This window comes from Hyaena hyaena, unplaced genomic scaffold (genome assembly GCF_003009895.1).
Source record: "Hyaena hyaena isolate Hyena2069 unplaced genomic scaffold, ASM300989v1 scaffold_686, whole genome shotgun sequence".
In the NCBI taxonomy this organism is placed as follows: domain Eukaryota; kingdom Metazoa; phylum Chordata; class Mammalia; order Carnivora; family Hyaenidae; genus Hyaena; species Hyaena hyaena.
Window position 1 is genome coordinate 836675 of NW_024081319.1, and position 24371 is coordinate 861045.

The window sequence follows — 24371 nt, forward strand, 5'->3', positions numbered from 1 at the left end:
TTGGACAAAAGAATGCGGTTTATAAGAGATCAACTGGAGAAACACAAATCACTACACGATACTATTTTCTACTTACCTCCATCATCCTCTTCAAGAATGCATATTTTAAAAGGATACAAGTTATTATATTAATAATTACTTGCTCTGGCATTTTATAAATTACACCAAACAACAAACAAAAAACTAAGTTACAAAGTTCCTAGTATCAATTCCAACTATCATCTTTTACTAAACTAAAATTTAGATTATCACTACCTTTCAATCTAGTCCTCAGGTATACAAAATCAATAATATAAAATATTTCATAACTTTTTGAAAGTGCCTTACAATTTTAGAAGTGAATATAAATGTTTCAGAAAAGTGGAGAAAGACATACTAGGGAAGAAAAAATGAAAATATTATACTCATAATGATGTGAAACCACACACGGACAACTGTTAAGAGAACTTTCAATGAAACTAATCAGTTCTACTGTATCTACACCTGGCTATTTCCTACCAAGTAATTAATGTAACTTTTACCATGAATAACACAGTGCACTTAACAGGATCTATACTTTTAGTTATGTGTTTCTTTTTGTTTTTTTTTTTAATGTTTATTTATTCTTCAGAGAGAGACAGAGTGCAAGCGGGGGAGGGGCAGAGAGAGGGAGACAGAATCCGAAGCAGCTCCAGGTTCTGAGCTGTCAGTACAGAACCCAATGCGGGCCTCAAACCCCATGGACCGTGAGATCATGACCTGAGCCGAAGTAGGACGCTTAACCAACTGAGCCACCCAGGCGCCCCTATGTAATTGCTTTATTTTCAGGTGCTATCATGTTAGAAGCCCTTCATATCTGAAGATATTTGCACTAAGGAACTCTACCTTGGCCTTCAATCAACTGTACTGTGTTATAAGAAATTCAGAGCCCTACATGGAACATTTCCTACCTCCTATCTCTCATTGTTGCTCATTTCAGGGAGTACAGTCCACCTAGTGAACAGTAAGCAGTGTTTCAAAAGCATCAGACATTAAAAAGAGGTCATGCTACGTTGGGCATGGGCCCCCCATTCTGGGCTTCAATAGAAAGAAGAAAGACATAAAGTGCATCCCTCCAGAGACTTGGATAAATACAGGATTATAAACACTGAGTTCACTTTGCAAACCTTTGGAAAGGAGGCTAGAATAAAATCCTTAACACTGTGGGTTATTATTGGTTTTGAAGGGAACTCATGAAGAAGTAATAAATAATGATGTGAAATAATGACAACAATTATAATAACGATAGCAAACACTTATACCAAGCCCAGTGCAGCATTCTGGATGCCAATTCATACTTTAACATGCATTAACTCATATAATCCTCAAAACAGCCCTATGTAGTAGATGCTATTCTTACTGACATTTTACAGGTGAGGAAACTGAGTACAGGATTAAGAAATTTGCGCAAGGTTACAAAACCAGTAAATGATGCTCCATGCTCATATGTTATATTCTGTTATTACAAGTCCAAATTGAATTTCTAATGACTTTTTCTCTGTAAGCCAATGTGGGGGGGGGGGGGATCAAAACTTTTAACTCTAACACTTATGCTACTATTTTAGGAAAATTTGGTGATAGATTTCTAAATAGTAATGATGCTCTTCAGTTTACTCTCCACTTATGGATCAGTCCACTGAGAAGTCAGAAATTTATTATACCAAACCGAAAAATTTTTAGAAAGGAATTAAACAACTAATTTTTGCACAAATGCGATTCTTATTTCCTAAAACAAATACAAGGTGCTTTCCCACTTTCAGGCTCCATATAAAGCTGATGTTAATCTTTCTATCTTCCCAGCCAATGAAACAAAATACTCTAAAAGACAACAAAAGATGCAAAGAGAAAAACAACTGAAAAGAAAAATCTTAAAGAACATACATTTGAACACTGTACAGCTTTTAAAAGATTACTTAAAATTTAGATTTGGTGAAACTTATATCTCTATGGCCCCATTATCTCTTAAGGTAAGAAAAGGATCGAGAAAAACAACAAGGAAAGCAATAAAGGAAGAGACTCAGAGTGGAGAGGTAAGGTGGCCACCATCTTCGAAGGCAATAGACAGAAATTTCCTTTTGATGTTCTCAGCCCAACACAGGATGTGGAGCTTCAACCTCAGGTGGTGGCTACCAGTGGCCACCTAAAGCTGTAGTTCGCGAACTTTCATACGCATAATAATAACTGGACAATTCCAGTGTGCTATTCCCTAGAAGTCTAACTCAGCAGCCTTGAAGGTGGAGCATAAAAATTTTCAACTTAACAAGACTCCCAGTGATTTTATTTGAGTTAGTTGCAGATTATAATCTAAGAAATACAGAAGAGACATTTAAGACTTACTACCCAGTAAGCACTGCACGGTACTTTACATCACACACTTTTAGAACACGTGCTATTCCCGGCTCCTACCTGTTTCAGCATCCTTCGACCTAGGTTCTTCATCAGGAGGTGTAGATGGTGGCCAAACAGGTGGAGCTGGCCGGGGAAACTGCCCTTCTGTGTAATCCAGTGAGTGAGTGGGTTGGCTGACTGCAGCCCAGGTATAAAGTTGATCTTGCTGTATTTAAAATTTTTAAATAAAAATAAAAAATAAAATGTAAAGCCATTTTAATTGAGTCATGAAAAAAATGAAGTTTTTTAAACTGTTACATTACAACATCATTTTTATCTTATATATACATATGCAGGTGTGTGTGTATACATATATATGTATATATAACATTATATATGTTATATATTATATATTATGTTATATATGACATATGTTATATGTTATATATAACATTAAAACAGCATTGCCTACTATCCAATGTAGATTCATAATATAAACATTTATTCACACAATTATTTCAATTTCATAACCATACTTGTCTCAACTTTTTCCATTTCTTTTTATTTTTTTAATGTTTTATTTATTTCTGAGAGAGAGAGAGAGAGAGAGAGAGAGAGATAAAGAGGCAGTGCGAGCAGGGGAGGGTCAGAGAGAGACACACACACAGAATTGGAAGCAGCCTCCAGGCTCTGAGCTGGCTGTCAGCACAGAGCCCGACGCAGGGCTTGAACCCACGAACCGTGAGATCATGACCTGAGCTGAAGTCGGACGCTCAACCAACTAAGCCACCAAGGTGCCACTCTTTTCTTAAAAAAACAAAAAACTATATTTATCTATTCTGAGAGAAAAAGAGAGAGCCTGCACATGGGGGAGGGGCTAGCATAGAGAATCCCAAGCCGATTCCAGGCTGTCAGCACAGAGCCTGAGGCAGAACTCAGTCTCATGAACCATGAGATCATGACCTGAACTGAAATCAAAAGTTGGACTCTTAACTGACTGAGCCAACCAGGCACATCTCAATTTATTTTCTATAGAAAAATCTAAATCTTTCTTTCGTGGTGGAGATTCCACGTGCATCTTCAAGGAAATATAAGATCAGAAAATCTGGACATTCAGCGAGCTCCATGACCTAGAATCTTTGAGACATTTGAATACGATGTCCCTTTAAAATCTGTTTAAACACTTGTGGCAAAGTCAAAGGACAGGCTGTACTTGGGCGCCGCAGAACAATTACAGCTTCCTTGCTTCAACAACCAAAAACCTAGGAAACCAACTTCTCTTGGTTCCAGGCTGCAAACTGTTTGGGACTAAAACCATGAAAAAGTGAATGAACCTGCCAAGAAGAAAAGGGATCTTCTGGCAAAGGAAGGGCTTCCCAGCTGCAGATTAAGAGAATCTGGACAGAATGAGAAGGCTCATAACTACACCTAGTGCCAGGGAGCAAAATGGAAGTCTCACAAAGGAGGCCACTTTGAGGCCTATAAACACCTTGGAAAACTGCTCATTAAGATTTCAGAATAACATGTTTAACCATGTTAACCATGTATATTTTGAGTGCATTTAGGATGCATGCACTCAAGATGTACATGCCCTAACATCTCTTCATGATATTTTCATTACTTGTAGGTGTATTTGGCTAAGGCTTATGATCAACCTAAAGTAAAGCAAAGAGAATAACAGTACAGTAGAGGTGAAGAGCAAATTAAAACAAACAACAACAAGCATACGTGTAACCACTGGGTTGAGACTATAAAGCCAACGGAGTTAACCAAGGACAGGCAATGCTATTTCCATAATGCATTTAACTAATTAATATACAAAATTCACAAATTACTGTTTCAGGATAGACAGTAAGAGACAACGTGTAGATCTGTAGTTTAAGCTTTAACTTTACAGACACTGGCCCTAACTGAGAATTCAGATTCCTGGGATTGGTTAGTATTACATAAGAAAGGGTCACATTGCAGACCTGGCCAAGCAACTCAGCTTTCCATACTCTTTCAACTATTCATATTTTTCTTAATGTTCATTTATTTTTAAGAGAGACATAGAGCACAAGTGGGAGTGGGTCAGAGAGAGAGAGAGAGAGGGAGAGAGAGGTAGATACAGAATCCAAAGCAGGCTCCAGGCTCTGAGCTGTCAGCACAGAGCCTGACGCAGGGTTCAAACACATGAACCATGAGATCATGACCTGAGTTGAAGTCAGACATTTAACTGAATGAGCCACCCAGGCGCCAAATTCAACTATTCATATCTTGATCAACAGCAAAGTCTTTGCTTTTTAGCATACTGTGTATCAGAAATAGCTTTTCACTGGTGAAATTAGTAGTTTGTTTAATTAACATGTTAGAAATGAGATCTCATTAGTGAAACTGAAGTAACTCTCTATATGAGGATGGACAAAAATATCAGAGAATATCCTCATCCCTACAAGAACAGAATAAGACTTGGGGTGAGGGATAATGTCAAGGTTTGATGCCCTGACAGTGGTGTATTCAGCCACTGCTTTAGGAAAATGTTTCTTTGACTACTGCCAAATATTAGGCACAGAATCCTGCCTCCTTTGTGTCTGCAACACGTAAACCTTTCGTGGAAAGTGCAGTCAAGCACATACCCAGGTAGCAAGCTATACATTCCCTGACAAAGCAACTCCGGTCTAGAGAGCTTCATCGTCCTAATAACAGACCCACTCAGCCTCGGACTTGGTGCCATATGAAAAAGGCAACAACAACTAAGGGGATAAACATTTTCAAGTAGGATTGCACAATTTACCAAAATACAAAGTATGTTGAAAGCACTTTATAAAACTTCATATAAACAAACAACAACAAATTTGGTCAGTCCAGATTTTTAGCCACACTTCAGGATTTAATATATCACAATTCTATGATGGTAATCTCAAAATTCTTCCTTCATAGTAGAGCTCTACTAGCAGAAAATAAGCAAAACACAAATTTCTTTTATGGGTTTTTAACACCTACAAATACCACCTCTTCAACCTATCGTTTAAAATTTTCTATATGACTCTAATCCACCCACTCAATTCATCCCTCCATGTTCCTTAAATCAAACTTCACTCCACTACCATACCTCCCTAGCTCTCCTCATCATGGAATTTAATCGGTCAGTAAAAGTGTAGCTGAAGTCCCATTTGATGTGGACCACGCCTGCATCAGAACAATGATATAGCACCCTACCAGTCTTCATTTTGAGAAGTAATGGTATGCCATCCAGGAGATGGTGCAGTGAAAGCAAGTATGAAAGAGCAAGGATGGAAAATGATAAAGGTGAGAAAGAGATAAGAATATACTAGACCACGAGGGGAGAATAAGAGAATGAAGTGATTCAATGAAATGTAATAATATCCATACCACAGGAGTTCCAGAAGGAGAGAGAGAGAGAGAGAGAGAGAAAGGGGCAGAAGGTTTACTTGAATAAATTATAGCTGAGAACTTCCCTAATCTGTGGAAGGGAGCAGAAATCCAAGTCAAAGAGGCACAAAGAACTCCCTTCAGATTTAATAGGAATAGGTCTTCGCCATGGAATATCATACTAAAACTGGCAAAATACAAAGATAAGTGAAAGGAGCTAGGGACAAACAGACCTTAAACTACAGGGGCAGACACATAAGGGTAGAAGCGGACCTGTCCAGCAAAATGTGGCAGACAAGAAGGGAGTGGCAAGAAATATTGAATACGCTGAATAGGAAAAATGTGCGCCAAGAAGTTATTGAGCAATGCTGTCATTCAGAATAGAAGGAGAGAGAAAAGTCTTGACCAGACAAACAAAAACTGAAAGAGTTCATGACCACAAAACCAGCCCTACAATAGGTCCTAAGGGGAACTCTGTGAGTCTAATGCTACAAAGACTACAAAGGACCAGATACATCACCACAAGCATGAAACCTACAGATAATTAAAGATAAATCCCTGTCTTTCAATAATAATGCTGAAAGTAAATGGACTAAATGCTCCAATTAAAAGACAGGGGGTATCAGAATGGATTCAATCTATATTCTGTCTACAAGAGATTCATTTCAGACTTGAGGACACCTTCAGATTGAAAGTGAGGGGATGGAAAACCATCTATCACGCTACTGGAAGTGAAAAGAAAGCTGGAGTAGACTTACTTATATCAGACCAACTAGATTTTAAACTAAAGGCTGTAATAAGAGATGAAGAGGGCATTATATCATACTTACGTAGTCTATCCCTCAAGAAGAGCTAACAATTATAAATGTTTATGCCCCTATCCCTCAAGAAGAACTAACAATTATAAATGTTTATGCCCCCAATTTGGTATAACTCCAAATATATAAAACAATCACAAACATAAGCAATTTTATTAATAAGAGTATAGTAATTGCAGGGGACCTAGCGAATGGACAGATCTTTTAGGCAGAAAATCAATAAAGAAAAAATGGCCTTGAACGATACATTGGAACAGATGGCCTGGACAGATATATTCAGAACTTTTCATCCAAAAGCAGCAGTATACACATTCTTCTCGAGTGTACATAGGACATTTTCCAAGATAGATCACATACTGGATCACGAAAGAGCCCTCAACAACTATAAAAGAATTAAGATCATACCATGCGTATTTGCAGATCACAATGCTACAAAACTTGAAATCACCTTTGAAATCTTTTCAATCACAAGAAAAATTTGGAAAACCTCCACATGCATGGAGGTTAAAGAACATCCTACTGAAGAATGAATGGGTCAAGCAGGCATTAAAGAAGAAATTTTAAAAATATATGGAAGCAAATGAAAATGAAAACACAACAATCCAAATCCTTTGGGATGCAGCAAAGACAGTCCTAAGAGGAAAATACACTACAATTCAGGCCTATCTCAAGAAACAAGAAAAATCTCAGATACAAAACCTAATGACACATCTAAAGGATCTAGAAGCAGAACAGCAAAGAAACCCCAAGGCCAACAGAAGAAGAGAAATAATAAAGATTAGAGCAGAAGGGACGCGTGGGTGGCTCAGTCAGTTAAGCGTCCGACTTCGGCTCAGGTCATGATCTCAAGGTTCGTGGGTTCAAGCCCTGCGTCGGGCTCTGTGCTGACAGCTAGTTCAGAGCCTGGAGCCTGCTTCAGATTCTGTGTCTCCCTCTCTCTCTGACCCTCCCCTGCTCACACCGTCTCTATCTCTCAGAAATAAATAAAAAGCATTAAAAAAAAGATTCTAAAAAAAAGATTAGAGCAGAAATAAACAATATAGAATTAAAAAAAAAAAAAAAACCCTAGTGGAACAGAACAATGAATGTAAGAGCTGTATTTTTGAAAAAATAAACAAAATTTATAAGTCCCTGGCCAGACTTCTCAAAAACAAAAGAGAGGCCCCACATAGATAAAACCACAAATGAAAAAGGACAGATCACATCAACACCACGGAAATACAATGATCAGAGAATACTATGAAAACTTATATGACAACAAACTGGACTACCTGGAAGAAATGGACAAATTCCTAAATACCAATACACTAACAAAACTCAAACGGGAAGAAATAGAAAATTTGAACAGACACATAGCCAGCAAATAAATTCAATTAGTTATCGAAAATCTCCCAACAAATAAGAGTCCTGGACCAAATGGCTTCCCAGGGAAACTTTTCCAGACACTTAAAGCTGAGTTAGTACCTATCCTTCTCAAGATGTCCTGAAAAATAGAAATGAAATGAAACCTTGGAGACTCGTTCTATGAAGGCAGCACTACCTTGATTCCCAAACCAGACAGAGACCCTACTAAAAAGGAAAATCACAGGCCAATAACCCTGATGAACATGGATGCAAAAATTCTCAAGAAGATATGAGCAAATCGAATTCAACAGCATATTACAAGAATTATTCACCATGATCAGGCGGAATTCATTCCCGGGTTGCAGGGCTGGTTTAATATTCGCAAATAAATCAGTGTGATATGTCACATTAACAAAAGAAAAGATAAGAACCATATGATCCTGTCAATAGATGCAGAAAAAGCATCTGACAAAACAGCATCTTTTCTTAATAAAAACCCTCAAGAAGGTTGGAATAGAAAGAACATACCTTACTGAAAACCCCACACATAATATCATCCTCAGTGGTGAAAAACTGAGAGCTTTCCCCCTGAGATCGGGAATATGACAGGGATGTCCACCCTCACCACTGTTATTTAACATAGTGTTGGAAGTACGTGTCTCAGCAATCAGACAACAAAATGAAATAAAAGGCATCCAAATTGTCAAAGAATAAGTCAAACTTTCCCTTTTCTCAGATGACATGATACTCTACATGGAAAACCCAATAGACTCCACCAAACAACTGCTAGAACTGATCCATGAATTTAGCAAAGTCACAGGGTACAAAACCAATGTACAGAAATCGGATGCATTTCTATACACCAATAGTGAAGCAACAGAAAGGGGAATCAAGAAATCAGTCCCATTTACAATTGCACCAAGAACCATAAAATACCTAGGAATAAACCTAACCAAAGATATAAAAGATCTGTCTGCTGAAAACTTATGAAGGAAATTGAAGAAGACACAAAGAAATGGAAAAGCATTCCATACTCATGGATTGGAAGAACATATATTGTTAAAACGTCAATACTACCCAAAGCAATCTACACATTCAATCCAATCCCTATGAAAGCTGCACCAGCATTCTTCTCAAAGCTAGAACAATCCTAAAATTTGTATGGAACCACGAAAGACCTCGAATAGCCAAAGTAATATTGAAGAAGAAAACCAGAACGGGAGGCATTACAATCCCAGACATTAGCCTCTACTACAAAGTTGTAATTAGTTGTATGGCCAACTAATCTTTGACAAAGCAGGAAAGAGTATCCAATGGAAAAAAGACAGCCTCTTTAGCAAACGGTGCTGGGAGAACTGGACAGCAATATGCTGGAGAATGAAACTGATCACTTTCTTACACCAAGCACAAAAACAAACTCAAAATGGATTTAAGACCTAAATGTGAGACAGGAAACCATCAAAACCCTACAGGAGAAAGCAGGAAACAAACTCCTTGACCTCAACCATAGCAATTTCTTACTCAACACATCTCCAAAGTCAAGGGAATTAAAGGCAAAAATGAACTACTGGGACCTCATCAAGATAAAAAAGCTTCTGCACTGCAAAGAAAACAATCAAAAAAACTAAAAGGCAACCGATAGAATGAAGAAGGTACTTGCAAATCACATATCAGATAAAGGGTCTATATCCAAAATCTATAAAGAACTTAACAAATTCAACACCCAGAAAACAAATAATCCAGTGAAGAAATGGACAGAAGACATGAATAGACCCTTTTCTAAAGAATACATCCAGATGGCCAACAGACACATGAAAAGATGATCAAAGTCACTCACCATCAGGGAAATACAAATCAAAACCGCACTGAAATACCACCCCTTACCGGTCAGAGTGGCTAAAATGAACAACTCAGGAAACAACAGAAGTTGGCAAGGGTGTAGAGAAAAGGGAACCCTCTTGCACTGTTGATGGGAATACAGAGTGGTGCAGCACTATGGAAAACAGTGTGGAGGTTCCTCAAAAAAATTAAAAATAGAACCACCCTACAACCCAGCAATGACACTACTAAGAATTTATCCAAAGGATAAAAGAGTGCTGATTCATAGGAACACTTGTACTCCAACGTTTATAGCACCTCTTTCAACAATAGTCAAATTATGGAAAAAGCCCAAATGTCCATCAACTGATGAATGAATAAAAAAGATGTGGTTATATATACAATGGAATACTACTTGGCAATGAGAAAGAATGAAATCCTGCCATTTATTATGCTAAGTGAAATAAGTCAGTCAGAGAAAGACAGATATCATATGCCTTCACTCATATGTGTAACTTAAGAAACTTAACAGAAGACCATGGGGGAAGGGAAGGGAAAAAATTAGTTTCAAACAGAGAGGGAGGCAAATCACAATATACTCTTAAATACAGAGGGTTGAGAGGGGAAATGGGTGATGGGCATCGAGAAGGGCACTTGTGGGATGAGCACTGGGTGGTGTATGTAAGCGATGAATCACGGGAATCTACCCCCAAAACCAAGAGCACACTGTATACACTATACGTCAGCTAACTTGACAAAAAAAAATATATTTAAAAAATAAAAATGTAGAAACCATTCTTAATTTTAAAAGCAAAGAAAAATATGTGTAGACAATACTCCTGGTATATCATCAATGCCACCATAGACAAATCTGTTAGCGTTATGAAGTCTTGATATTCTTATCAGTAAATCAGAAAAAAACATCCGCCCTGGTCTTTTTTATAGGACTGGCATGAAGAAGGAGCAGAAAGAGCTATGAAAGACTGTGTGGAAAGAGCTATGAAAATGACATGATATTATTTAAACATAAGACATCATGAGTACCACTTGTTTTGATTTTTTTAAATTTACGGTTAGAATAATCATACATCATTTCTTGTATTTAAAAAAAAGTTCTTTTCAGAGGAATTCAAAATCATCATCATTTGTACACATCAAGATACAGAACCAACATTAAATTTTTGCTTTAGGATGAGAAACTAGTTGTAGCAAACCTTGGTCTCCAGAGTTTTCTTGGCATTTCTGATGATTGTAGTTAAGTTTTTATATCAATTACAATTATTGATTCCCTTGTGGTCTTTCCTGAACCATCCATGAATGTCTTTTTCTCTGCTGTATTTCCATTTAACATTTCATACATGTATTTGTTACTTTCCCAAGCCGGGTTATAAATCCTTTACTCCACCTACCATAATCTACGTACATCTTTTCCCCCAGGACATTATTCTGTACATACAGGAGACATACAGTGAGTGTTTAAGAACTACAAAGGTCAGGAGTAATTAAAATAATTTTTTTACAACTCATATTATAATTTTATATCTGGGTCAAAACAAAAATATGTTTCCTAACACTACTATACTCTTAAATTCTTAAACTGTGTTTTGATTTTAGTTGAACTGGATCACTCCTACCTGTTTAAGAAAAATGAGTTTTCTACCACAGGCAGATCAGAAGATTTAAAATAATATACTAAAAAAATAAAATAAATAAAATAAAATCATACACAAGTGACATAAATAGACCATAAGCCCACTATCTCTAACAAGAAAAAAATATTACTGGTAGCAGATATTTACCTATCGTTTAACTGATAGGTAAATGACTTTTTGTAAATTATTACAATTTTGTAATAATTACAATTATTATTGTAAATAATAATCTCCAAAATAATTCAGAACTATAATCCATAGTTTATTTTAGAAGAATCACTAGAAAATATAATGCTCAAACTTAGGCATTCTAAAAGTGCTTCTAAAAGGCATTCTAAAAAGTGAGATTTTTTAGCCAAGGTGAGGGTTGGATTATCACCTTAAAATATCTCCGGTTAACATTTTTCTGCTAGTGCTTTATACAAGAAAATTTCAGGGAGAAGGTCAACATGGCTGAGAAGTAGGGACATCCATATTCCCGTGACTCTCAAAGAAGGGCAGAAGCCAAAGGACTTTGAACCCCAAGAGTCTGGGAGGAAAAGAGACAGAGTCTACCAGGAAGAAAATGGGGAAACCAGACGGCCCCATAGGTGCGGGACTGCGAACTAGGAGAGATAAAATGGGCCACAGAGGCATGGAGAGGAGGGATCCCCTTCTGCAGAGAGACAAAGGGAAGAGAAGAGTGGCTGAGGAAGCATAGGACTGTATCTAGACAAGAGAAAAACCTCTGACTGGGACGGAGAGGGATCCCATCATCCCATCTCTAACTGCAGGGCTTTCTTCAGACTGGGGCCGGCTGCCCTGTTTCCACACCTGGGGAGGAAAGGAGTCATCTCCAGGTTCAGTGGTACATCAGGGGTGCAGTGTGCAGCAGGAGAATCCGGTCCCCTCCCCTGAAGTGCTGCAGCACAGCCACAGAATTACATTCAACACGCAGGGAGTGAGAGTTTAAAACCCAGCTAGGCATGGGACATAGGAGCCTGCCTCGTCTGCGCCCCTGGCACGGTGAGGATGGATCCAAAGGAGTGATTTGGGACCCCTGGCCCATGAGAAAAGGGACTGGGGGGCTGCCATTTTTCTCCACACAACCACCAAGGCAGGGCCTCAGGGATCGGTCTGTGGGGCCCACAGTGGAGGCAGGGCCTGCCTACACCAAACCACGTCCCTCCTCACTACTAGCCACTTATCTACTGGAGCTGAATGGATGCTGTGGAACCAGACGGCGCATCCTCCAGACCAGCACTGTGGCATTGCCTGGATTAATTCTAAGTCAATTCTTGTTATTAGATATACTCTCCCTTTTCTCCTTCTTATTTCCTCCATCCTCTATGCTGGTTACTCTGATTACTGGTTTTCTTAAACAGAGATATTGAATCCATTCTCTTGATGCGGTTCTACAGCTCCCTCTTTACTTTATTTCTCTCTCTCTGGAATAATCAAGCCATATATTTTCTCTGGGTAACTTTACCTTCGTTTCTATTTCCTCACCTCCTTCCTTATTCTCCTTTCTCTTTCTCTGGATTAAGCCTTTGAGTGTCTCTGCCTGGTCAATGTTCATTTTCTGTTTCCACACTTCTCTCATTTCTCTTTGTATATGCTTTTCCATCAGCACCGCCTCCACCCTGTCCTTTACTTGTAGCTGGTATTTCTGGGTTTTTGCTTTGGATTTTTTTTGGTTTTTATTTCTGTTTATTTCTTTGTTTTATTTGTTCGTGTGTTTCCGTGTTTTTCGTTCCTATTTGTTTGCCTGTTGGCTTTCCTCTCCCAGGTTACTTCAAGGAACAAACCAAAGCACACCTGGTGGAGGGGCCAAAACACCTCTACGAGTAGGGAAATAAAATAACCAAAGTCACAACAACAGAGAACAATAAACACTCCCCAAAAAACACCTCTTGAAAGGCCAGGCTCTGGACAGTGTATGAGCTCCCCTTAATGTAGCAGTACTCACAGGTACAGAGCACATAACAAGCTTTTAAAACTTAGACTGAAAACTAGCCAAAATGATGAAACAGAAGAATTCTCCTCAAAAGAAATTCCACAAAGAAGTGACAGCTAAAAAAATGATCAAAACATATATAAGCAATATAAATGAACAAGAATTTAGAATAATAGTCATAAAATTAATCACTGGGCTTGAAAAAAGCATAGAAGACAACAGAGACCCCATTGCTATAGAGATCAAGGATCTTAAATACAGTTATGATGAATCAAAACATGCTATAAATGAGGTGCAAAATAAAATGGAGGGGGCCACAGCATGGATTGAAGAGGCAGAGGGGAGAAAAGGTGAATTAGAAGATAAAATTATGGGGGTGCCTGGGAGGCTCAGTCAGTTAAACATCTGACTTCAGCTCAGGTCACGACCTCATGATCTGTGAGTTAGACCCCCACATCGGGTTCTGTGCCTGGAGCCTGTTTCAGATTCTGTGTCTCCCTCTCTCTCTGCCCCTCCCCCATTCATGCTCTATCTCTGTCAAAAACAAACATTAAAAAACAAAAAGAAATTGTAGAAGATAAAATTATGGAAAATGAGGAAGCCAAGAAAAAGAGAGATAAAATGATCTACGAGCACGAAAGGAGATTAGAGAACGGAGTCATGCAATCAAACGGAACAATATCCATATCATGGGAATTCCAGAAGAAGACAGAGAGAAAGGGGCTGAAGGGTTCTCATAGCTGAGAACTTCCCCAACCTGGGGAAGAAAACACACTGAAATCCAAACGGCACAGAGAACTCCCCTCAGATGTAACTTGAATCGATCTTCTGCATGACATAGCATAGTGAAATTGACAAAATATAAGGATAAAGGGAGAATTCTGAAAGCAGCTTGGGATAAATGAGCCTTAACATACAAGGTAGACACATCAGGGTAGTAGCAGATCTATTTACTGAAACTTGGCAGGCCAAAAGGAATGGCAGTAAATCTTCAATGTGATGAATAGAAAAATATGCAGCCAAGAGTCCTTGATCCAGCTACCCTATCATTCAGAATAGAAGGAGAGATAAATTTTTTCCCAAACAAACAAAAACTAAAGGCATTCGTCACCACTAAAACAACCCCACAAGAGATCCTAAGGGGGACTCTGTGAGGGAAGTGTTGCAAAGAACACAAAGGACCAGAGATATCATCACTACAAGCATGAAACCTACAAAGAACACAATGACTCTAAACCCATATTTTCAATAATAAGACTGAAAGTAAATGGACTAAATGCTCCAATCAAAAGACATAGGGTATCAGAAGGGATTAAAAACAAAAAAACAAAAAAACAAGACCTATCTATTTACTGTCCACAAGAGACTCATTTTAGACCAGAGGACACCTTCAGATTGAAAGGGAGGGGATGGAAAACTATCTATAATGCTACTCGAAGTCAAAAGAAACCTGGAGTAGCCATACTTATATCGGACAAACTGTACTGTAAAGGCAGTAACAAGGGATGAAGAAGGGCATTATATAATAATTACAGGATCTATCCATTAGGAAAACTTAGCAATTATAAATATCTGAGCACCGAATTCGGTAGCATCCAAATACATAAAACAATTAATCACAAACATAAGCAATCTCATTGAAAGAATGTGCTAATTGCAGGGACTTTAATGTTCCGTTTATAGCAATGGATAGATCAGCTAGACAGAGAATCAGTAAAAACACAATGACACTGAATGACACAGAAGACCAGATGGCCTTCACAGATATATATAGACTTCTACATCCCAAAGCAGTGAAATACACTTTCTTCTCGAGTGCACATGGTACATTCTCCAACATAGATCACATACTGAGTCACAAAGCAGCCCTCAATGTATATAAAAGAACTGAGATCATACCGTCCACACTTTCAGATCACAATGTTATGAAAACTGAAATCAGCCACAGGAAAGGGTCTGGAAAACCTCCAAAGGCATGGAGATTAAAAAACATCCTACTAAAGAAGAAATGGTTCGACCAAGCAATTAGAGTAGAAATTTTACAATATATATGGTAACCAATGAAAATGAAAATACAAAAATAAAAACCCTTTGGTATTTAGCAAAGGCAGTCCTAAAAAGAAAATACATTGCAATCCAGGCCTATCACAAGAAACAAGAAAAATCCCAAATAAAAAATCTCACAGCACACCTAAAGGAAGTAGAAGCAGAATAGCAAAGACACCCAAACCTAGAAGAAGAGAAATAATAAAGATCAGGGTAGAAATAAACAATATAGAATACAGAAAAAAACAGTAGAACAGATCAATGAAACCAAGAATTTGTTTTTTTGAAAGAATAAATAAAGTTGATAAACCTCTAGCCAGGCTTTCAAAAAGAAAGGAGAAAAGACCCAAATACATAAAATCACGAATGAAAAATGGATTTATCACAATCCCTCAGAAATAAAAGCAATTATCAGGGAAAACTATGAAAAACTATATGCCAACAAACAGGACAACCTGAAAGAAATAGACAAATTCCCAAACACCCACACACTAGCAAAACTCAGATGGGAAGAAAAAGAAAAGTTGAACAGACCCATAACTAGTGATGAAATTGCATCAGTTATCAAAAATTTCCCAACAAATAAGAGCCCTGGACCAGACAGCTTCCCTGGGGAATTCTACCAGACGGAGTTAATACCCATTCTTCTCAAGCTGTTCCAAAAAACAGAAATGGAAGGAAAACTTCCAGACTCATTCTATGAAGCCAGCATCACTTTGATTCCCAAGCCAGACAGAGACCCAGCAAAAAGGAGAAAACTATAGGCCAATATCCCTGATGAATATGGATGCAAAAATCCTCAACAAGATACTAGCAAATCAAATTCAACAGCACATAAAAAGAATTATCCACCAAGATCAAGTGGGATTCATTCCTGGGTTACAGGGCTGGTTCAATATTCACAAATCAATCAGTGTGATACATCACATCAACAAAAGAAAAGAACCATATGATCCTGTCCATAGATGCAGAAAAAGCATTTGACAAAATACAGCATCCTTTCTTAATAAAAACCCTCCAGAAAGTCAGGATAGAAGGAACTTACTTAAACATCATAAAAGCCATTTATGTAAAGCCCACAGCTAATATCCTCAATGGGGAAAAACTGAGAGCTTTCCCCCTGAGATCAGGAATAAAGCAGTTTCTCACTACTGCTGTTTAACATAGTGTTGGAAGTCCTAATATCAGGAATAACACAACAAAAGGAAATAAAAGCCATCAGAATTGTCAAAGATGAAGTCAAACTTTCACTTTTCAAAGAAGACATGATACTCTATATGGAAAACCCTACAGACTCCATCAAAAGTCTGCTAGACTTGATCTATGAATTCAGCAAAATTGCAGGGTACAAAATCAACGTACAGATCGGTTGCATTTCTATACACCAATAATGAAGCAACAGAAATGGGAATCAAGAAACTGATACCGTTCACAATTGCACCAAAGACCATAAAATATCTAGGAATAAACCTAACCAAAGATGTAAAAGATTTGTATGCTGAAAATGAAAGAAAACTTATAAAAGAAATTATAGAAGACACAAAGAAATGGAAAAACATTCCATACTCATGGATTGGAAGAATACATACTGTTAAAACATTAATACTACCCAAAACAATCTACACATTCAATGTAATCTCAATCAAAATTGCACCAGAATTCTTCTCAAAGCTGAACAAACAATCCTAAAATTTGTATGGAACCACAAAAGACCCCAAATAGCCAAAGTAATAATGAAGAAGAAAACCAAAACGGGAGGCATCACAGTCCCAGACTTTAGCCTCTACTACAAAGCTGCCATCATCAAGACAGTATGGTATTGGCACAAAATCAGACACACTGACCAATGGAATAGAGAACCCAAAATTGGAACCACAAATGTATGGCCAATTAATCTTTGACAAATCAGGAAAGAGTATCCAAAGGAAATAAGACAGCCTCTTTAAGAGATGGTGCTGGGAAAATTGGACAGCAACACACAGAAGAATGAAACTAGACCACTTTCTTATACCATACACAAAAATAAACTCAAAATGGATAAAGGACCTGAAGGTGAGACAGGAAACCATCAAAACCCTAGAGGAGAAAGCAGGAAACAGCCTCCTTGACCTCTACCGCAGCAATTTCTTACTTGACACATCCCCAAAGGCAAGGGAACCAAGAGCAAAAATGAACTTTTGGGACCTCATCATGATTAAAAGCTTCTGCATGGCAAAGGAAACAATCCACAAAACTAATAGGCAACCGACACAATGGGAAAAGATAGTTGCAAATGACATATCAGATAAAGGGCTAGTCGCCAAAATCTAGATGGAACTCACCAAACTCCACGCCCAAAAAACAAACAATCCAGTGAAGAAATGGGCAGAAGACATGAACAGACACTTCTCCAAAGAAGATATCCAGATGGCCAACAGGCACATGAAAAGGTGCTCAATGTTACTCATCAGCAGGGAAATACAAATCAAAACCACACTGAGATACCACCTCACGCCAGTCAGAGTGGCTAAAATGAACACATCAGGAGACTATAGATGCTGGTGAGGATGTGGAGACATGGGCACCCTCCTACACTGTTGGTGGGAATGTAAACTGTGCACATGCAGCCCCTCTGGAAAAGAGTGTGGAGGTTCCTCAAAAAATTAACAACAGAACTCCCCTATGGCCCAGCAGTAGCACTGCTAGGAATTTACCCAAGGGATACAGAAGTGCTGATGCGTAGGGGCACATGTACTCCAATGTTCATAGCAGCACTCTCAACAACAGCCAAAACATGGAAAGAGCCTAAGTGTCAATCAACAGACGAATGGATCAAGAAGATGTGGTTAATCTATACAATGGAATACTACATGGCAATGAGAAACAATGAAATCTGGCCATGTGTAGCAACATGGATGGAACTTGAGGGTTTTATGCTGAGAAAAATAAGTCAGGCAGAGAAGGACAGATACCATATGTTTGCACATATAGGAGGATTAGAAGAAACTTAATAGAGAACCATGAGGAAGAAGAAGGGGAAAAATAGTTGGGGAGAGGGAGGAAGGCAAACCAAGAGAGACTCTTGAATGCAGAGTTCAAACTGAGGGCAGATGCGGGGGGGAGTCGAAGGGGGGTGATGGGCATGGAGGAGGACACTTGTGGGGATGAACACTGGGTATTATACAGACTCCAACTTGACAATAAACTATTAAAAAAAAACAAAATAGAAAAGACAAAAAAAAACAAAGCTTTTGGAAGTTAATATAGGAGGCTATATTGTTGCTTGTACAGTGGACTAAGACTTTTAAACAGGGCCCAATACACTAGTTGTCAAAGAAAGGGTTAATTATTTGGACTACATTTAAAGTAATCACCAAAAGACACCATAAAGTAAACATCTGACTGACAAAGGATGTTAATCCATAATAGAGTTACTACAGTCACCAAGAAATTACAATCAACCCATAGAAAAATGAATAAGAAACTTCAAAGAAGAATGTACAAATAAAGACATGAAAAAATTATCACCTACATTAACGGTCAGAAAAAGGTTAATTAAAATCAGAGTGGCATAACATTACACATCCACCAAAATGGCTGAAGTCACTAATATAGTAGTCATAAAAATAATAAAAGAGTGCCAATACCAAACTTCTGAAGAATGTAAACCAATGGGAATTGTCATATGCTGCTGAGGACATTGTAAGCTGGTAAAACCACTTTAGAAATGCATTAGCCACATCTCATAAAGCTTATTTTTGCACATCATACAACCTAAAAATTCTACTCCTTGGAATATATCCAACAGAAATGTGCACATGTTCATCCACAGAAATGTACAAGAATGTCCATAACATCATTATTTGTGATTATTCAAAACAGAAAAGCAGAACACCTAGATCAAATATGAATTCCTCATACAGTGGAGAAACTACAAAAATGAAAATAAATTACAACTCCGCACAAACTACACACCATGTGAGCAAAAAAAAAAGTAGACACAGAAAAATGCACCCTGGAGAATATTTATTCAAACGTCTAGAAGCAGGCAAAATTAAACTACAGTGGGTTAGGACTGGTATTACGGTTAGGGTACTAAAATCCTAAGGAAAAGTGGGTTGTGATTACCATTCAAGTCAAGTTATCTTTGGTAGCAAGGAATAGGAACAAGAGGAATTTTCTAAGACACTGTCAATGTTTTCTTTGTAGATCAGGGCAGTAGTTAGTTACAGAGGTGATGTATCTGTGATAAATCACTGGGCTGTACTTCTTTTTCTATACGTAAACTGTATTTCCCAGTATAAAAGATTAGTAAAATATTTGAATTGCCTTGATGTATATGTTGAAAACTAAAGTGACCACATATATGTGGGTCTAATTTCTAGGTACTCTATTCTGTTCTGTTGATCTCTATGTTTATGAGCCTATTATCAAGCCCATACCACACTGCCCTAGTAGCTTTACTCTTAGTCTTGAGGCCAGGTAGTATTGGCTAGTCTGCCAACTTTATCTTTTCTGAAACTATTTTTATCTTTATAGTTCCTTTGTACGTCAATATATATTTTAGAATAAACGGTCAATGTCTACTAAATGCCTGCTGGGATGATTTTTGGGATTGTGTTGAATCTATGGTTCAATCTTAGTTCTTTCAGTAACTTTGGCAACGTTAGGTAGTTTTCAGCATATAAATCTTGCCTATATTTTGTTAAATTTATCTCTGTATACTTCATGTTCTTCATGCTATTTTTCTTTCTCCAAATTTTTAATTAAATTCCAGTTATGAGAGTTTAAGTGGTATTCTTTCTTTAACTTCATGAAATATGATCTATTTTCATGTTCGCCTTTGCTTCATAAGCTTCTTAAATTCATATATTAGTTCTAATGATTGTTTAGTATTGTCATCAGAGTTGAAGGATAGATAAAGTAGTAGTACACACACACACACACACACACACACACACACACACACACAATGGAATATTACTCAGCCATAAAAAGGAATGAAACCTTGCCATGTGCAATGATAGGATAGAGCTAGAGTGTATTATGCTAAGTGAAATAAGTCAGTAAAGATAAATATCATATGCTTTCATTCATATTGGAATTTAAGAAATGAAACAGATGAATAAATATAGGGAGAAAAAAGCGAGAGAAAGTGTAACAGACTCTTAACTATAGAGAACAAACTGAGGGTTGCTGGAGGGGAGGTGGGCATTGGGATGGGTTAAATGGGTAATGGGTATTAAGGAAGGCACTTGTTATGATGAGTACTGGGTGTTATATGTAAGTAAGTGATAAATCACTAAATCCTACTACTGAAACTAATATTACACTGTTAACAAAATGGAATTTAAAGAAAAACATGAAACAAAAAAAATATACTGTCATCAGAATTTTCTACATAAACAATCATGCCATCTGTACGTTCAGAAAGTTTTGTTTCTCTCTACTCTTTATGCCTTGTGTTTATTTTTCTTGTCTTAGTTCAATAGCAAATCCCTAGTATGACGTTGAGCAGAAGTGAAGGTGGGCATCCTTGACTTGTTCCCATTGACAGGGAGACAATACGGTCTTTCACCATTAAACTTGATGTCAGCCCTAGGTTTTTCATAGGTTTTGCTTATCACTGTGAAGCCATTCTCTTTTCCTAGTCTGCCAAATTTTTTACTAGAATGGGCATTGAATTTTGTCAGAGGGTTTATCCGCATCTAATGAGACTATGTAATTGTCTCCTTTTTGTTTTGTTGAGTTTAAGTGTCATACCAACCTCACACTCCTTTTTATACATTATTGGATTAAGTGTGAAAATATTTTGTTAGGGAATGCCCTAGTTATGTTTTGATCAGGGATCCCTGTCTGTATTTTTCTAGTGACTTTGTCTAGATCCAGTATCAGGGAAAGTTTAGTCTCATAAAATAAGTGGGATAGTGTACCCTTCTTTATTTTGGGACAGAGCGTATGTAAGACTGGTATTATTTCTTCTTTAAAGGTTTGATGGAATTCGCCAATGAAGCCACCTGAGCCCAGGGCTTGCTTTGTTCTGTTAACAAGTTTGTTTTATTAATGACAAAATATTTTTAAAAGGGGGGGGGGTTGCAAACTCAACATTAAAGTGAATGGCATATATATTTAAATAAACATAATGCAAATAATTCATATTCAATGAGGACTTGAAAATTTATAAAAGCCCAAGGTCATGGAAGTATAGATGATTTGATTTCCTCTTGAGCTTTCATAAATTTTTCAAACCCTCTCAATGAACATGTATTATTTGTAACTAGAACCCAAAACAATAAATGGCAGTCAGAACTATCCATAAATGGACTAGGATCTCTATCCACTCTCTGTTCTGACCCTGTAATGATGCTGTAGAGGGGCTTTCTGACTTGCTGAGTTTGGAATAAAGTGTATTTCACCTTGAAGACACTATTAGTTTATTTCACTAGCCTACTACTTTCCACAATCAGAACAAAGTAGCATCTGTCTCTGAGAAGAGTGAGGAGTACCACCTTGAACTCCATACCAAAAACAAAGGTGGATGGCTGAAGTGCATAAGGAGAGAAAAATAACACTGAGCCAGCGAAAAATGAGACTATCTTCCAAAAGACTAGAGGTCATTTAGAACCTAATACAAAACCTTTCATTTCTAATAAAGCTACAGCAACTCACTTTAAGCTCCAGTGTATTGGATGGAAGACAAATACTTTAATTTCATAAATTATATTTAAAAAACCACATGAAAATATAATCTTTATAATTCTGTGTTCATTGAATTGGCCAATTTCTCATATTCTTGTGAGTCTCTTTATTGTAACACCAGATTATTCCACCATCAGCAAAATAATGCAAGTAACATACAACCACAAAATTAAAGAAAACAGAACAAAGCTATCAGGTTATAGAGGAAACAGGTTTTATCATGACTTTTCTCAAATCTTTTTGTTACCTTTAGATAAAAGAATGTGGATAAATATTATACAGCATTTGAGCTACTCCCACAGTAACAAAAGATAGCCACTGGGAATAGTATTACTCCTGTTTCTGATTATCTTTATAGAGGATGTGATTGGTCATATTATGACTACTGTTAATCCAAATACTTAGGATATTAGTTGACATGGAAATAGCACATAAGTTTTCTTTGCCAGGCACCACTAACACAAGGGAAAGTAGAGGGATACGCAAAAAGACAAGAAAGAATTAAGATTCCAAACTACAAGTAATATTAAACTTATAAACTTACAGTATTAATTAGCTCAATTCTTAAGAGATACTACATCTGGATTTAAGTATGTAAATTAGCCATAGTCAGCTTATTCCTCCTTTAGAAACATTAAGAGAATGTGGACAAAACAGAGGATGCATTAGGGGCACAGAAGAGAGTTCATTAATAATTAATCAGGCACAGATACCAGACAGGTGCTCTGGTCAGTAATGCACCGACAAGAAGGGCTGATCAGGATCTGCAAAACTTTCTTAGTAAATGGATCAAATTTGGGTATGAGGAAGGAGTCACAGTTATGTGATTTTTAAAAAGTATTTGATCTACATTTAGAAGTTCATTTCTGTTCAACTTGACATCTGAATTGTTGACTGACCATGAAGGAAAAAAGAATCATTCAAGTCTAAATGCTTCTTTCTTTATCAAATGTTAGGAAGGAAACATGTCTAACGAATCTTGCTTGCAGCATTGATAAGAATGCATTGTATAACATCAATGATGCCCTGAATGTCACCCAAGGTCAATGGACCTATCCAAGGTCATACCAAATTCAGAAAAATAAAGTAAGATTTTCCTACATTCAGCTAAGCATATAAACTTTCCTGTAATTCACAGACATTATTCTGAGGCCTTGCAAATAAGGTGGGTTTTTTTTTTTAATCCAAGCTGAATATAACTTGGCATCAGCCTGGATTAAATATTTAACACAGTTTCTAGCATTATCCAGCTGATAGAAATAAAAAACAAGAGGAAGAGGTAGGATCTTGTGGCAATTAAGACATGTTTAGAATTTTAAAAAATTAATTTAAACCTTGGTTTCCAACTTGACAATAAACTGTTTGTAAAAACAAAACAAAACAAAAAAAAAAAAACCCTTGGTTTCTACTCTTAATTTTTAACAAGTTACTTAATCTCCCTTAACCTCAATATTCCCTCTGTAAAATGAGGAAATCATGATATAATTTTTGCAAATCACAGTCCTTTAAGCTCTAGTAAGTATTCCATAAATAATACCAACTACAATTATTCATAATACCTTTGTAATATTTTAATTTGATTTCAATTTTTATTTAAATTCTAATTAACATATGATAAAATTGGTTTCAGGTGTAGAATTTATCTGTGATTCATCACTCACATTTAACAAACACCTAGTGCTCATTACAAGTGCCCTCCTTAATGCTCATCACCAGTTTAGCCCTCCCCCCCAACCTTCCTTCATCAACCCTCAGTTTGTTCTCTATATTTAAGAGTTTCTCAGGGCACCTGGGTGGCTCAGTCGGTTAAGTGTCCCACTTTGGTTCACACAGTTTGTGAGTTCGAGCCCTGCGTCCAGCTCTGTACTGACAGCTCAGAGCCTGGAGCCTGCTTCAGATTCTGTCTTCCTCCCCTGCCCATGCTCATGCGCTCGCTTGTTTTCTCTCTCTCTCTCTCAAAAATAAAATAAACATTAAAAAATTTTAAGAGTCTCTTATGATTTCTTCCCTCTTTTTTCTTCCCTTTCCCTACGTTCATCTATTTTGTTTCACAAATTCCACATATGAGTGAAATCAAATGGTATTTGTCTTTCTCTGACTGATTTCTCTTAGCATAATATACTCTAGTTCCATCCATGTTGTTGCAAATGGAATAACGGTTAATATTATAATCTTTTACTACTTTTACTTTCAGATAATGCAGCCATGAAGAATGTTTTATTGTAATACTTCTTCTGGGAAAAGTAGAAATAAACCATACAGTACACAGCAATGCACAGCCATAACAAAAGCTATTATTTCTCTTGGTAGCTGACATTTAATACAACAATGACTAAGAAAGAACCATTTTAATGAAACCAC

The 24371-nt window shown here is 37.2% G+C and overlaps 1 protein-coding gene across 2 annotated transcripts in view; it reads right to left on the reverse strand.

Moving 5' to 3' along the window:
* The window catches only part of FMN2 (formin 2), a 367841-nt gene that overhangs the window by 267841 nt on the left and 75629 nt on the right, over positions 1-24371 (reverse strand). For both annotated transcript variants that reach the window (XM_039217406.1, XM_039217407.1), the window contains exon 3: positions 2425-2572. In XM_039217406.1, the coding sequence (XP_039073337.1) occupies positions 2425-2572 (148 nt within the window). The remainder of the gene's footprint in view (positions 1-2424; positions 2573-24371) is intronic.